The sequence below is a fragment of the Myxine glutinosa genome, chromosome 1, assembly GCF_964187855.1.
Source record: "Myxine glutinosa chromosome 1, kmMyxGlut1.1, whole genome shotgun sequence".
Classification (NCBI taxonomy): domain Eukaryota; kingdom Metazoa; phylum Chordata; class Myxini; order Myxiniformes; family Myxinidae; genus Myxine; species Myxine glutinosa.
In genome coordinates, this window is record NC_136261.1 from 173,968,130 (window position 1) to 173,983,886 (window position 15,757).

At 46.7% G+C, this 15,757-nt stretch overlaps 1 protein-coding gene across 2 annotated transcripts in view; it reads left to right on the forward strand.

Annotated features, from left to right (window-relative positions):
* The window catches only part of LOC137431328 (intraflagellar transport protein 70A), a 199,593-nt gene that overhangs the window by 130,151 nt on the left and 53,685 nt on the right, over positions 1–15,757 (forward strand). For both annotated transcript variants that reach the window (XM_068122551.2, XM_068122559.2), the window contains exons 12-17: positions 288–341; positions 10,300–10,365; positions 10,452–10,525; positions 13,068–13,275; positions 13,758–13,933; positions 14,187–14,265. In XM_068122551.2, the coding sequence (XP_067978652.2) occupies positions 288–341; positions 10,300–10,365; positions 10,452–10,525; positions 13,068–13,275; positions 13,758–13,933; positions 14,187–14,265 (657 nt within the window). The remainder of the gene's footprint in view (positions 1–287; positions 342–10,299; positions 10,366–10,451; positions 10,526–13,067; positions 13,276–13,757; positions 13,934–14,186; positions 14,266–15,757) is intronic.

Genomic DNA, 15,757 nt, shown 5'->3' on the forward strand with positions numbered 1-15,757 from the left:
TAGCATTGTGACAGATGGTGTTGTCCCATCCAGTACCTGTTCCCAGGACTAATTTGTAGCCTTCTCACCTTCAACAATTTTTGCAGACTGCTTGACGTTCTTCCTACTGAAGACGATCAATTTGTGTGTCTCACTCGGTTTAGGGGGGGAGTCATGTTTGGGTCTGTGGATTGAACCACTCGTGTTTTTTCTGAGTCAGTCATTTTGTGCATACATGTCTGAGGGTCATTGTTTTTAATTGAATTGCAATTTATATACTATATTAATATGTTTATCTTTCTCTGCAGTTTGTGTATGAATTTCTGGATGCATTAATCACCGGTCAGACAGCCAGTGACGAGGTAACTTGATTTTGACTTTTGTCTATTTGTCTGTCTGCCAATCAGTTTTAGCTGTATTAATTAGCAATAATCACATTGTACCAAATTTTTTGAAGGATATCAATGAAGGAAGTTAGAAAATTTTTATGTTTAAAAATATATAAATTTGTGCCTATTTTCAATACCAATGTTGAGTGTAGTTTGTTCATTTCTTTGTATGCAGGACAAGCCGGCAGAGTAGCATTATTGCCTGAGGTTAGGGCAGGAATTTGGAATTTGGCCAGGCTGCTGGTGATAGCTCGCCTACTCTTTGCGAAGGATACTGTGGGATCTTTAACGTCCACCAACGGATGTGCCGGCAGACGAGACATCAGTTTAACGTCCACATGAGGGAAGGCACACAAATTGATGATTTGTATCTTGAATATTCTTCAATATCCAAGATTATATTGAGGCTAAGGTTATATGACAGCCCGTGTTTCACAGGTGAAAAAGGCTTGCAACTTACTGTTGATTTACTCACCTAGTCAATAATTTTACCAGGGATTAAATTTTTGACAAGATACGTAGAAGCTGATGAGTGAGACAGAGAGAGAGAGAAAGAGAGAAAGAGAGAGAGAGAGAGAGAGAGAGAGAGAGAGAGAGAGAGAGAGAGAGAGAGAGAGAGAGAGAGAGAGAGAGAGAGAAAGAGAGAAAGAGAGAGAGAGAGAGAGAGAGAGAGAGAGATAGAGAGAGAGAGAGAAAAAAAAAGAAGGAATGAAAGAAAGAAAAAGAGAGCAGAAGAGAGGGAAAGAAGATTAACAAACGAGTCCAGGGCACAATCTATGTCAAGAGCTGAAGAGATAGCGATCCGTTTTGTGTAATCGGTGTCGGCCTGAAGGCCAGATCAACCTGTCTGATTAAACTGCCAGATGCAGTGGCACCTTGGTGGTTCACGCTCAAGTCTTATTCAAAGGAGGATGCATTAGGTGAAATGTAGTTTGCAAATCGAAGAGATTGTATGAAAGGTGAAAGCCTGAGGTGTCGCCTCCTAATGCATCCAATGAGAAGACCTCCTAAACAGAGACCTCACTGATAGGTCATGATAGACTATGCACAGAAACAACACATTCTTGTGGGAAGGGGCACAGATGTACTTGTAAACATTCTGCTGGGATTGGGGGCACATGGCAAAGCAGGGGAGATGCATAAGGGAGCTCTTGACCTCGTCCGTGATGAGTGAAATGGGAATAACCTTTTAGGGAAATCTTTCTGTGTGACACATGACATCTGGGGATGATGTGCCACCTACAGGTAAAGATTATGAGGTTGAAGCATTTGCCACGAATATGGTATAATTTAATTTTCTCCATTTAGTTCCTAATTCCCTCAATGTATATAACCTAATATATAATAACCCCTTTTGCACATATATGCAGACCTGCCAACTCTCGTAAGTTATTAAATTATTTAAAGTTTATTTTTCTGATATATATCAAAACTGTAGCGTTGCCGTGGATTGTTGATGCAAAATAAAAGATAGATCTGTTTTGCTAAAAAGAAAACATAAACACATTTTGTAGGATATTTTAAACTTGGCAGTATGATGCAGCAAGCCTGGTGTTGGCTTAACAGTTAAGGTGGCTGCCTCAAGATCTTAGGGTCTTGAGCTTGAGCTCCTGTTCAATAACACCAGGTGGGTTGATTCAGCCTGTCATCCTTCTGAAGTCGGCAAAATGAGTACCAGCTTGCTGGTAACAGAGGGCTCTGCATCAGCGGCAGAGTCACACTTCCAGAAATGATGCAACTAGAGGCCACAGGCTGCATACTAAATAATAATAGCACATTGCAGGCACTTTTATCAGTGAAACCACTTCAATAGTTGTCTATTTCCGTCCGTCAAAAATGAAGAAGAACCTTTGTAACCCACCGTGTTTAATTCTAATGGGTTCTAAAGGGTAATTATATTAGGTTCTAAATGGTAATTATAAGGGGTTCTAAAGGACAATTCTCATGGGTTTCGTTCGTTTATACGCTTTACTCATTTTGTATTAAAAATGCCAAACTGAACCGCTGCCTTCGGACACAGGTGCGCTTTTTTATATGAGATAATATATTTTGTTTAACCAATTTTTTTGTACCATCAAAAAATGAAATGGATTCTATTTGGAGCATTTAATATTTTATTATTATGGAAAAGTAATGAGAAAAATCACAATTTCCCTGAGTGGTTCATTTGATCAGTTTGCCAAATGATAGGCCAGCATCCGCCCTAGTGGTGGGATTGCTGTTTCACAAAAGGATTGCTCTTCCATCGCCTCTACATTCAATATTGACTCTGCCTGGAAAAGCTTTCATAAAGGCCTGCTCTCTCATGCATAGGCTTATTCGACTTCACCTCAGCTATAATATCTGTCCTTCAGGCTCTGGTAATCGGCTTCACGTAGTGAGGCAGTCACTATCAAGTCGCTAGCCTTGTCATCGTAGACGGTAAACCCAACTGAGAGAAACATTCCGGTCAAACTGCCAAACTCACATTAAGTGTGGGTCTATCCTTAAATGAGCCAAAAAGTATCTGCCAAATTTTAAGGCTGAACTCGACACAGCTTGCCTCATTCTTCAAAGCCCTGTTGGCATTTTATTAACTTTTCCACAAGTTTGAGCTCATCCTCCATCCCCTCCCTCACCTCTATTGGCAGAACAGCTGATTCTGCTTTAGACAGGGTAGAATATCTTAAATATACATGTGCTCCCAAAGCTCAAGTACCCAACCCATCCATCTCTATCCCACTCCCACTACCTTCCTCACAAGTAGCCACTGCCTGATTTGTTTTCACCAAAAAGGTACTGAAATGTCTGGTCAACCTGGACTCTGATCCTGCAATGGGCCAAGATGGTGCCAGTGCCCGTGTTCTCAAATCCTGCATGGCTGCTCTCGCTTATGCTCCATCTGCCTTCTTCAGCACCATCCTTCACATTAGGCTGCGTCCCATCTACATTAAAGACATCTAACATCAGTTTAACCTACAATAATGGTGCAAAAGCAGATCTTCTCAGCTACAAATGAGTTAGCTTACTTCTAATTGAAACGGTCCCCTTGTGTTTTATACCTCTCCCCCCAACCCCCCCCCCCCCCCCCCTTCCCACGCCTCCTGCCCCCAAGCCCTCTCCCTCCCACACTTCTCCCTGCTCTCAAATGTTGTGGTTGTGTGCTTCCCCTTCTCTCCCCATCTTGTCTTCCATTCCCTCTTTTTGTGTGTTTTCTTTGTCTGGTTGATTTGTTTGTGAAATAAATGTTAGCTCTTTCACGAGCCTCGATTCAGTATACAAAAAAAAATAAAAAATTTTTTTTTTTAAAAAAAATGGAATGCATTTTGCAGTGCACGTCATGATCTTTTCTTTTCTCAAATTGCCTGATCTTTGACTTTCAGTTTGTATTCCGTCCTCGCTGCTCAATGTTGGATACGCTACTACTTCTCTGAACTATGGATGAAGACCCAGAATCATAAGCAAGTGCTCAGGGCTGTGTCTTATAACAAAGCTGGCCTCCAAATCCAGCCATAGGTTGGACATCCTCTGTTGTGTCAAGTACTTTTAGGTATAGGCTGAATTTCTCACGGCTTACAAGGAGTTTGCCCAGAGCTTAATGGAGTACTGTTTTCGCCTATAAGCTGGTGCCTCCAGTTCGCACCCTTCTCTCCTGTACACTGTGACATCCAATGCTCTCGCCATTCTTGCCATCACCCTCAAGGAAGCAGAAGAACTGTGTCTGCTGCTCTCACTTTGCAGACAGCGCAAAAGCTTCTCTTTTCTCCACTGTCTCTCTTCAAGTCTTCCATTTTCTGCTCTTTCATCACTCCATCTCTCCTCATTCCATCCATGTCGCATGCATTCTACCAGCATTCCCACTTTTTCCTGAAATTCACAGAATACAGGCTCACTGCTCACCTCCACTCCTTTGTTCCCTCTTTTCACCTACTTGCTCACCTCTATTTGCAGGTTGCATTTCCTTCCCTTTTCTCTAAACTCGTCCTTTTCATCTATATGTGTCTCACTAGTCCCATTGTCAGTGTGTTACCTTCTACGCTGTCACTTTGCCACTCTTCCAACTTTGTATTCATAAAAATATATTTGTGCAAACCACATCAAACCATATTTAGAAAGCATATCTGCCTTTTTCAAAAGCATGATTTATTAATCATAAGCATAATCATAAGTCTGTTAATGATAAATAAAAAAATTGATCTTTAATAATACCTGACATTGTACTTGATGCTCACCTCTATTTGGGTGGTGTTGGGCTGGCGGCTAGGGTGCCAGCTTAGGATCCTAGGATCCTGGGTTCGAATCCCGGTCGATCGCTGAATTAACGCCAGGGGGGTTGACTCAGCCTGTCAGCCTGTCATCCTTCCGAGGTCGGCAAATTGAGTACCAGTTCACTGGTAATTCCCTGTTTGTCGTTAAAGGCGGCAAAAAGGGTTGGCGTCAGGAAGGGCATCCGGCCGTAAAACACTGCTTCAAAAAGGGGACCAAAAAACAACAACAACCACGGTTCCCGAAAAAGGCCAACCCTCGCTTTGCGGGGAAACATGGCCTCTAAAGGTGGTTATTATATTTATATATTGTACTTGATGCAACAGAGATTACAAAAAGCACAAGGATTTTAATGCAAAAACAACCTGCATAGTGTACAAGATATATTTCACCAAAATATTAACTAACCACTGTGGCGGACACAAAAGCCCACTGGCGTGGTGACATCATTCCGCGCACCAAGTGGGCGGTGGCCACGCCCGAGGGGTAGGCGTGGCCTCATGATATACACCGGGCGCGCAGCCCGGAGCGCGCCAGTGTTACAGTGAGCTCCTGAAATAAAGACGCTTATAAGTTACCGCTTGTCCGCTTCCTCCTTGCTCGCAAGCAGCGCGCGTAACGCCGCGCTTTACTGGTGACCCCCTTGACGTTGGATCTGCCGGAGCGATCCTTCCACACGCGACGCCATTGCCATGGCCAACTTCATCAAACTTCCCGAATTTTGGGAGGCTCAGGCCGAAGTCTGGTTCGTCCAGGCCGAAGCCCAATTTCAGCTTCTGCGCCTCACCGGCGATGACACGCGCTATTGCCACGTCGTCGCCTCCCTCGGGCCCGGCACGGCCGCTCGAGTTGTGTCCGTCCTTCGCCACCCACCGGACGGCCACAAGTACGAGGCACTCAAGCGGCTACTCCTAGCCACGTTCGGCCTCACGGACGACGCACGGGCCGACCACCTCCTGGATCTCCCCGAGCTCGGTGACACGCGCCCGTCGGTCCGAATGGACCAGATGCTGTCACTGTTGGGCGACGAAGCCCCCGGTTCTCTATTCCGGGCGCTTTTCCGTCGCCAACTTCCAGCGCAGGTTCGCCTCGCGTTGGCCGGGACCGGGCTAACGGAACCCCGAGCATTGGCAGCCGAGGCGGACAAGTACTTCGCCGCTTCGGACACGCGGGCGAGAGTCGGCGTGGCCGTCACGGCCCTCGTGGCTGATGCTGCTGATGCTGCTGCTGATGCTGCTGATCCACAGCATCAGCTTATACAGCATACGCAGCATGCTGATACGCACCTCGTGACCGCCGCCACGCCCCGCCCACCGCCGCGGCGAAAACCGCCACCGCGGGGAAACCCGCCAACTCCACCGGCCTGGCGGAGCCAGCCGCGCTCCTCCAGCTCCACCACCTGGTGCTGGTTCCGCGCCAAGTTCGGCCACGAAGCTCGGCAGTGTCATCCGCCATGCTCCTTCAACAGGTCGGGAAACGCCTGGGCCGGCGCTCAATAGTGGCGATGAGCGCCGGCCGTTCGAGCAGCCTGCTGTTCATAACGGACACCTTCTCCGGGCGCCGTTACCTGTGCAACACGGGAGCGCAGGTGAGTGTCGTTCCCGCCGGCACGTCAGACAAGCACGCCGCGGGTGGGGGCCCCGCGCTGCTTGCCGCGAACGGGACGCCCATCCGTACGTACGGAAAACGCTGCCTCTCTCTGCGGTTCGGAGGGCAGGTTTTCCGATGGACGTTCGTCACCGCCGACGTGCCCATGGCACTGCTTGGCGCGGACTTCCTGTGCGCTAATGGGCTCCTGGTCGACGTCAAGCGCAGACGTCTTGTCCAGGCCGAGACGTTCAGCTCGCTCGCTTGTGCGTTGCCCAGCTCAACGAGCGGCTTGTCAAGCGGCTTGCCGAACGGTTCGGTTCCGGCCACGTTGGTCTGTACGCTTCCGGCAGCGGACGCATTCACCCGCCTCCTCGCCGGCTTCCCGGCCCTCACGCGGCCCACCTTCTCGGCGGGGGCCATCAAGCACGGGGTGGCCCATCACATCCCCACTGTCGGGCCACTGGTCTACGCCCGGGCACGCCGCCTCGAGCCGACGAAGCTGGCGGTGGCAAAAGCGGGGTTCGCTACCCTGGAGCGACTCGGCATCGTTCGGCGCTCAGAGAGCGCTTGGGCATCGCCGCTGCACATCGTGCCGAAGCCCGGCGGGGGATGGAGACCGTGCGGGGACTATCGCCGTCTCAATGACGCCACGACTCCCGACCGCTACCCCGTCCCCCACATTCAGGACTTTTCCGCCCGTTTGGCGGGCATGTCCTTCTTCTCGAAGGTGGACCTTATACGCGGCTACCATCAGGTCCCCGTCAGGCCGGAGGACGTCCCGAAGATGGCGGTCATCACGCCATTCGGACTCTTCGAGTTCCTGCGCATGCCCTTCGGTCTGAAGAATGCGGCTCAGGCGTTCCAGCGACTGATGGACAGCGTCCTGCGTGACTTGGATTTTGTCTACGTCTACCTGGACGATATCCTCGTCGCCAGCGCGTCCCGCGAAGAGCACCTACGCCACCTCCGCATGCTCTTCAAACGCCTGGGCCAGCATGGCCTGATTGTGAACCCCGCAAAATGCCGGTTCGGCGCCACCATAATCGATTTTCTGGGGCACCGTGTCACCAGGCACGGAGCCGTCCCCCTGCCGGCCAAGGTGGAGGCGGTGAAGGGGTTTCCGCGCCCCCACACGATCAGAGGGCTGCAGGAGTTCCTGGGCATGGCGAACTTTTACCATCGGTTCCTGCCCCGTATGGCCCAGCTCCTGCGCCCCCTGCACGAAGCTCTCCGAGGTAAGCCGGGCAAAGGCGACGTTACCTGGACCGAGCAGATGGACACGGCGTTCACGGGCGCGAAGCTCGCCTTGGCTAACGCCACCATGCTCGTGCACCCGGCGCCCGATGCACCGATCGCCCTCACCACCGATGCCACCGCCCGAACGCCGTTACAGTACCTTTGACCGCGAGTTGCTCGGGCTTCACTTGGCGGTCAGGCACTTCCGCCATCTGCTAGAGGGCCGTGCGTTCACTGCCTTCGTCGACCACAAGCCGCTGATCTTCGCGATGGGCAAGGTCACCGAGCCATGGTCGGCCCGGCAGCAGCGTCACCTCTCGGCCGTGTCCGAGTACACGACGGACATCCAGCACGTCGCGGGGAAGGACAACCCGGTGGCGGATTGCCTTTCCCGGGCCGTCGCCCACGCAGTCCACCTCGGCATCGACTATGCCCGGATGGCAGCGGACCAGGCCGCTGACCCCGACGTCCAGGCCTTGCGGACCGCCGTCACGGGCCTCCGCGTCACCGAGGTGGCGTTCGACGGCGCGGGCGCGGCCCTCTTGTGCGACGTCTCCCTCGGGCATCCTCGTCCCATCGTGCCCGCGGGCTGGCAGCGCCAGGTGTTTGACGCCATCCACGGCCTGTCCCACCCGGGCGCGAGGGCCTCCCAAAGGCTGATCGCCGACAAGTTCGTCTGGCATGGCCTCCGGAAGGCCGTCCGCGGCTGGGCCAGGACGTGCCTCGCGTGCCAGCGCGCCAAGGTGCACCGGCACACCCAGGCCCCATTGGCCCCGTTCACGGTGCCGGAACGCCGGTTTGACCACGTCCACGTGGACCTGGTGGGACCTCTGCCCCCCTCGCGGGGTTTCACCTACATCCTCACCATGGTGGACCGCACCACCCGGTGGCCGGAGGCCGTGCCCTTGGCGTCGACAACGGCGGCCGATGTCGCGCAGGCTTTCATCGCCACCTGGGTCGCCCGGTTCGGCGCCCCCTCAGACATCTCGTCCGACCGCGGCCCCCAGTTCACCTCGGAGCTCTGGGGGGCGGTCGCGCAGGGGCTCGGGGTCCGGCTGCACCGAACCACGGCCTACCACCCCCAGGCTAACGGCCTGTGTGAGCGATTTCACCGCTCATTGAAGGCCGCGCTCCGGGCCACTCTCCGCGACGGCGGCTGGGTCGACAGGCTCCCCTGGGTCCTGCTGGGCCTCCGGACGGCGCCCAAGGAGGACCTGCGCGCATCTGCGGCGGAGTTGGTCTTCGGGCAACCGCTGCGGGTGCCGGGCGAGTTCCTCCCCGACTCCACGGCACCATGGTCCGCGGCACAGCAGCGCTCCGCTCTGCAAGAGACCGCCCAGAGGTTCGCCCCGGTGCCAACGGCATGCCACGGGCACCCACCGACGCACGTCGCCCCGGAGCTTCGCACGGCGGAGTACGTCTTCGTCCGCCACGATGCCCACCGGACACCACTGCGGCCCCCGTACGACGGGCCTTTCCGCGTGCTGGAGACCGGGGCGAAGCACTTCACCCTGGACATTGGCGGTACTCCTGACCGCGTTTCGGTAGACCGCCTCAAGCCGGCCCACCTCGACGTGGACCATCCACCGCCGGTGGCCCGACCCCCACGTCGGGGCCGCCCCCCTGCGGGCGGACCCCCGGCACCACCCAGCCCCGCCGCCATGCCGCCCCCCGGTCCTGCACCCATCCCAGGGGCAGCCAGGGGCATCCCACCTGGCATCCCTGCACCCCGGACGCCGCCGATCGCCAGGGGGCGCTTCGGCCGGGTCATTCGTCTGCCCCGCAAACTGGCCCTCCAGGTGCGCGGGAATTCTGGGGGGGCGTGTGTGGCGGACACAAAAGCCCACTGGCGTGGTGACATCATTCCGCGCACCAAGTGGGCGGTGGCCACGCCCGAGGGGTAGGCGTGGCCTCATGATATACACCGGGCGCGCAGCCCGGAGCGCGCCAGTGTTACAGTGAGCTCCTGAAATAAAGACGCTTATAAGTTACCGCTTGTCTGCTTCCTCCTTGCTCACAAGCAGCGCGCGTAACGCCGCGCTTTACCACCACATTTCCACGTCCAACAGCCCCAAACAATTTATATATTTTTCATCTAACATTACATTTTTATTACAAATTTATTGTCATCGTTAGTCATTCTTGAAGGAATTAGTGAAAGATTAAATTATATTGCAGCATCAAAATGTAATTTTGTGATACAAATTTGATGGCTTCTCACCGATCATTCGACATTTGGGAAAATGCTATTTTATTATGTACCAATGCTGTTTTATCGGATCAAGCACTCAATTTTAATTGTGAAAGATTTGTCCTATAAGACTGAAATAGAATGATGCTTTCTAAATCAGAGGTTTTGATACTACAATTCCATCACATGGATATTAATGGCCATGGGGAAAAAATCCATACCTGTTTCCAAACCTGAAAGAAGACCTAAATGCAATTTCAGAAAATGTACGAGTTTAAAGTGAACTGCACTTTAACAACAGTGCAAATGGAATTCTCAGGCTTCGAGACGTCTGACATGTTGCACAACACTACGGAGATTAATCTTTGGGACTGTAAAAGTTTAACTTCTGATTTACAGTTCAATAAAATATTGACTCCAAGTCTACTAATGTGTTGCCATTACCTTTTACATGACTCTTTCATGTATATTTGGGATGTAAAAGTGTAGGGAAACAAAAGCTATTTCTTACTTTAAATTGATTGGCTAGCTGTGATCATTAATAAAACTATCAGTATAAGAAATATTTACTTGAATACCATACTGCTTTTCACTTGCATAAAAAAGCTTTTTATATGAGCAACAAAACCTTCCTAAGTACTGCTTTTAATACGTTTCTATGCATCTCAGGCTTTCCAGAAGTTTGAAAACATAATTTCTGGATTGTTGGAGCAGTTACGCAAGCTCACTCATCAGGTGAGAGATAGCAATTTGGGTTTATTCTGCATGATGCTCAAATGGGAGGCCTTGCTCTTAGTTTCAATGTTGTGGGTTCATTCCAGGTGCAAAATAAAAATCAGAACCATGATGAGACGCTGACGAAGGTGATTCATGATTACGATGAAACTTTGGAAAGGTGAGCAAGAAACACAAAGCTTTACACAAGAAATAAAGATGTGAAAAAAACAAGGTTTATCATGTTTTATCGATAATCAAACTCGATCTAAGTACAACTGCAATCCACTTGGTAAAGGTAAAAGTGCACAAATGTGACATGAAGCAAAAGGTTCCACCATTGCGCATATCAATATAGTCATGATTTGTGTTCATCTTGTGGACTGTCACAGGACGTTTTAGCCAACTAACCAGGCATCAGCCCAGCTGTGGCTTATATATTTGGGTGCTGTCAGTCCGTCTGTCTGTGCGGCCATCCTCTACTCAAAAATTATTGGACACATTTCTTTCATATTCAGCACATGTATGCAATAATATGTGGGTGTGAAGTACGTCAAATTATTTTGTAATTGGAGCCAAAAGTCATGGGTCACACAATTTAATTCCTGAATTTTTGCAATTTTGAAAAAAAAAATACAGGAGAGAACACAGGATGCTATATGCTTTTGGGAACCATTATTTATTTTTAGATACATTACCATCTCCATGACCAACACAAAACTTTGAATTCTTTATTTATTTATATACACTTTGCCACCTCCAAGACCAACACAAAAATTTGAATTCTTTATTTATTTATATACACTTTACCATCTCCATGACCGACACAAAACTTTGAATTAAATATTTTTTTTATATGTACTTTACCATCACCACTGCCTATGTACTTATTTATTTGGTTGTTTCAATGTAAAATTTACATTTCCCATTTTTAAGATGTGGTTGGGGGCTATGTCCAAGATGAGGACTTGTATCTTTGTTACCCCATGTACACGAAGCGAAAAGTGGGGTTTCAGCAATTCGTTTGCTTTGTATGTATGTCTGTCTGTCCACAACTGTCAGTTTATGATTGAGGAACGACCTAATTTCAATTGAATTTTTTTCTATTTTGAACATGAATCGGAAAACAAACATATAGTTTAGCTGAATTTTGGCTCTGAATTCATCCTAATTGTGCATGGCGCAGAGGGAAGTGAGATTTTTTTTTTTTTAGTCAGTCTGCCTGTCAGTCAACCAGTCAGTCAGTCAACCAAAATTGAAAATCATTCCAAACAAGAAACATAATTTTTTAGTGATGTCATAAAGACACAAACAGCAGGCACAAAGAACCAATGTAACATGTGAAATAATATAGTGTAAAAGATGCTGCATCAACGGCAGTACACTTCTGAAAAAAATCTACAACATTTAAAATCTTTATTTTATTTCAATGGAATTATACACTGTTACGAGTTACCTCCCCAAACTCCGGTTACGGTGCCCCTCAGAGTCTCGAGAGGGAAATCGGTAGAAAGATTTGTTATTTTGAGTGTTCTGATAAACCATGGTAAAACGACATCAATGCAATTGCAGAACAAAACAAGTAATTGTATTAAGAACTCTCACACAATAATAACACTCTTAAAGAAAGTACAATGAAAATATCACTTGCATCAAATGAACAATACATATGATGGTACCATAATACCCCAACGCTCTCAAAGCAATAAACTCACGATACGCCAAACGTGAGTGGAATGTAACATTCCCCAAAGTCCGTGCATAAATCCCCATGTGGGGTGAAGGTTGAAGTCGTGCAGAACGACGAGAACAGGCAGGTATCGGCACGGCGGCGGATGAGGAGAACGGATACGAGGTGAGAGGTCGATGTGGGAATTGAGCCGGTATGGAAACCAACGGCAATCCACACGATGATGTCAATTATGGGAATTAAGCCGATATGGAAACGAACGGCAATCCACACGATGATGTCGATATGGGAATCCCAATGACCAAAAACGATGCACCAAGTGGATGGCCTCTTCAAGGATAAAATGGCAGATCGGCCTGCAATGGAGGCTCTTGCTTTCCCGCCAACAATAACTCACGCTTGGTAATAAAACCTGAGATGCTGGTTTAATTGCAATCGCAATATAGGACGATGTTGCGAGCAACCCCTTTCACGGGAAGCCTCAACTCATTCGCGACCAATATCAAAAAAGTCCGCTTGCAGCCTCGATGCGACTTACGGCTGTATCTCTCTCATGGCCGTCTCCTCCTCTTGGCGACTTTTTTTCTTAAGGTTTTTTGCCATGTTTTCCTTTTTCCTTCACAAACATTTCTTTTTACCTTTAACTAAAGTCATCTCCATTTCACACAAAAATCTTAACAACAATATTACCTGAAACTAAAAGTTCTACAAGTACATAATAACAACAAAGGCGGAAGTGACGAATCCATAACAATACTTGAACACTGTAAAACACAAATTGCCTTATTGGCACTTTCAAAAGCCTTCCTTTTAGCAATACGTGGATAAAATATTATGGAATTTTACATCATCTCAACCAATCAAATTTGTTGCTTACAAACCCCGCCCATCTTTTTTCTCAAGATGGTGTGGGGTAAGGTGTTCTACTCACTCTCTAGTTATTATTATTATTGATTGCTATCGTGTTTAGCTTTAGCTATCGTGTTTGTTCCACGTTTTTCAGCAAGTTTACCTTCAGCACCTCTTTTTGCAGGTTTGTTTCTGTGCTAATGGCACAGGCAAAGATCTTCTGGGATTGTGGAGACTATGATGGTGTGGAGCGATTGTTCCAGCGATCTGGAAGCTTGTGCAGCAAGCACGACACCCTGCGCCTAAATGTGGCACATGTATCCTTCATGCAGAACAAGTACCGCAAGGCCATTAGCTTCTATGAACCACTCGTCAAGAAGAAATATGATGATGTACGTTGCTGTTGTGTTGGTGTTGAATTGGAATCAGTGGAAGCAGGTCTGTTGAAATATGCTTTTCTGGTGTAATTACTTGGGAAGCGTGTCAGAAGATACAATTAAATATTGCTTCAATATGTCTTTGCAAAAATTCAGGAAATAACGTCCTTTGTGCCTACAGTACCAAATTATAATTTTGAAAATTAGATGTTTCTTTGTTACATTTGCCTGTTATTATCGCAAATTTAGTTCACTTTATTACCGGTGGTACCATGCCATTTTCATAATGTTATAAATTGATGTTTGATGAAATTATTGCTTGTCACATTGAATCCATAAAGTCAACACAATTGAGCTCGCAATTTTTTCAGCTGCATTATTTTGTTACTTCTAGCGAAGGATTATGACATACATACTATATGATAACGATGTCACTTCACTGCTCACCTTGTCTCTGCTACCATGTCTTTTCTCATTCTGCAAATGTGCCCCTCCAGTTGCTGTCAGTCAGTGCCGTGGTCTTGGCAAATCTGTGTGTGGCATACATAATGACTGGTCAGAATGAGGAAGCAGAAGAGCTCATGAGGAGGTTAGAGAAGGAGGAGGAACAATCGGCCTTCATGGATCCAGAGCGAAAGTCATACCATTTATGCATCGTCAATTTGGTTATCGGGTCAGCCTTTTCTTATCACTGCATGCTAAACAATCGTTCTGCAAGCCCATTAACCGCAGCAAATTTTCTTTCCATGGGTGTAATTTTTAGTTCCTTACCTTCAGCAGACTCCCATCATAACCTCTTCACCATCCACTTGCTTTATAAACGCCTAAGTGCTTTTCTTTCCTTTGAAGATGATGAGCAATGTTGAATCTGGTTTTAATCATGAAGCATCCATTTTCTTATCCTTCTTTTTCCTCCCCACCCTCAGAACCCTGTACTGTGCCAAAGGCAACTATGACTTTGGAATATCACGCATGTTCAAGAGCTTGGAGCCATATCCTAAGAAGGTTCGGAGGATGAAAATAGCTTACAATAATTATAACTATAACAAGTACATAATTATAACTATAACAAACACATACATTCAAAGTACACCGCCCCCATGCCAAATAATTAAATATCCTACAGTGCGGCATTGCCAGGGCGCCTCTGGCGCCCGGCAATACCGCAGTGCAGCTCATTGAGGCTGCATTGGGAGGGAGAGGTGTACACTAATTGATTGATTAATTGTATAATTAAAATCAATAAAAGATTATCACAAAATATTTTCATAATCAATTGGCTAATAGCATAACTAAACCACTAGTGCTTCATCCGAAGATGTATCTTTTAGAAATTTAATTAAATAAGTCATTTATAAAAAATTAAATAATTAATTGATTAATCAAAAAATAATTAATCGATTAATCAATAAATAATTAATAGATTAAATGATTAATCAATAAATCAAAAATATCCTTGATAGCCACATCACTTGGTCACTGTCATGTCCAAATATTAGCTTCCCAGCTCAAAAGGTGCCTGAGATATTGGCCAAATGAGAAAGAAAATAAATAAATGATTAATAATGAAAATAAATAAATAATAATCATTAAAAAATTAAATTATTAATCAATTCGGTCACAAAACACATAAACCACCACAATTTCATCAGAATCTGTAACTGGGGGAAAAATTTTTTTTTTAGCAATTAATCGAATAATTAAATAAATAATTAATCGATTAATTGATTGATCAATAAATCAAAAATATCCTTGATAGCCACATCACTTGGTCACTCATGTCCAAATATTAGCTTCCGAGCTCAAAAGGTGCCTGAGATATTGGCCAAATGAGAAAGAAAATAAATAAATGATTAATAATGAAAATAAATAAATAATAATCATAAAAAAATTAAATTATTAATCAATTTGGTCAGAGAACACAGAAACTACCACTATTTCATCAGAATCTGTAACTTAAAAAAAAAAATTTTTTTAGTCATTAATCGAATAATTCAATAATTAATCGATTAATTGATTAATTAATAAATCAAAAACAGCCTTTGCAGCCAAATCACCTGGTCATTGGCATGTCCAAATATCAGCTGACTAACTCAAAAGGTGCCTGAGTTAATGGTCAGAAGAGAAAGGAAATTTGATTAATTAAATAAGTACTTAATTAATCGCTAATAATTAAATAACTCCTCAATTTATTGATTAATCAAAAAACAAAAAATACCGTTTTTGACAAAGGACTTTTTTTTTCTTTTTTTTCTTTTTTTTTGAACACTGAATCGAGGCTCGTGAAAGAGCTAACATTTATTTCACAAACAAATCAACCAGACAAACAAAATATACAAAAAGAAGGAGCGGAAGACAAGATGGGGAGAGAAGGGGAAGCACACAACCACAACATTTGAGAGCAGGGAGAAGTGTGGGAGGGAGAGGGCTTGGGGGCAGGAGGCGTGGGAAGGGGAGGTATAAAACACAAGGGGACCGAAATTAGCGGGGGTAGAAA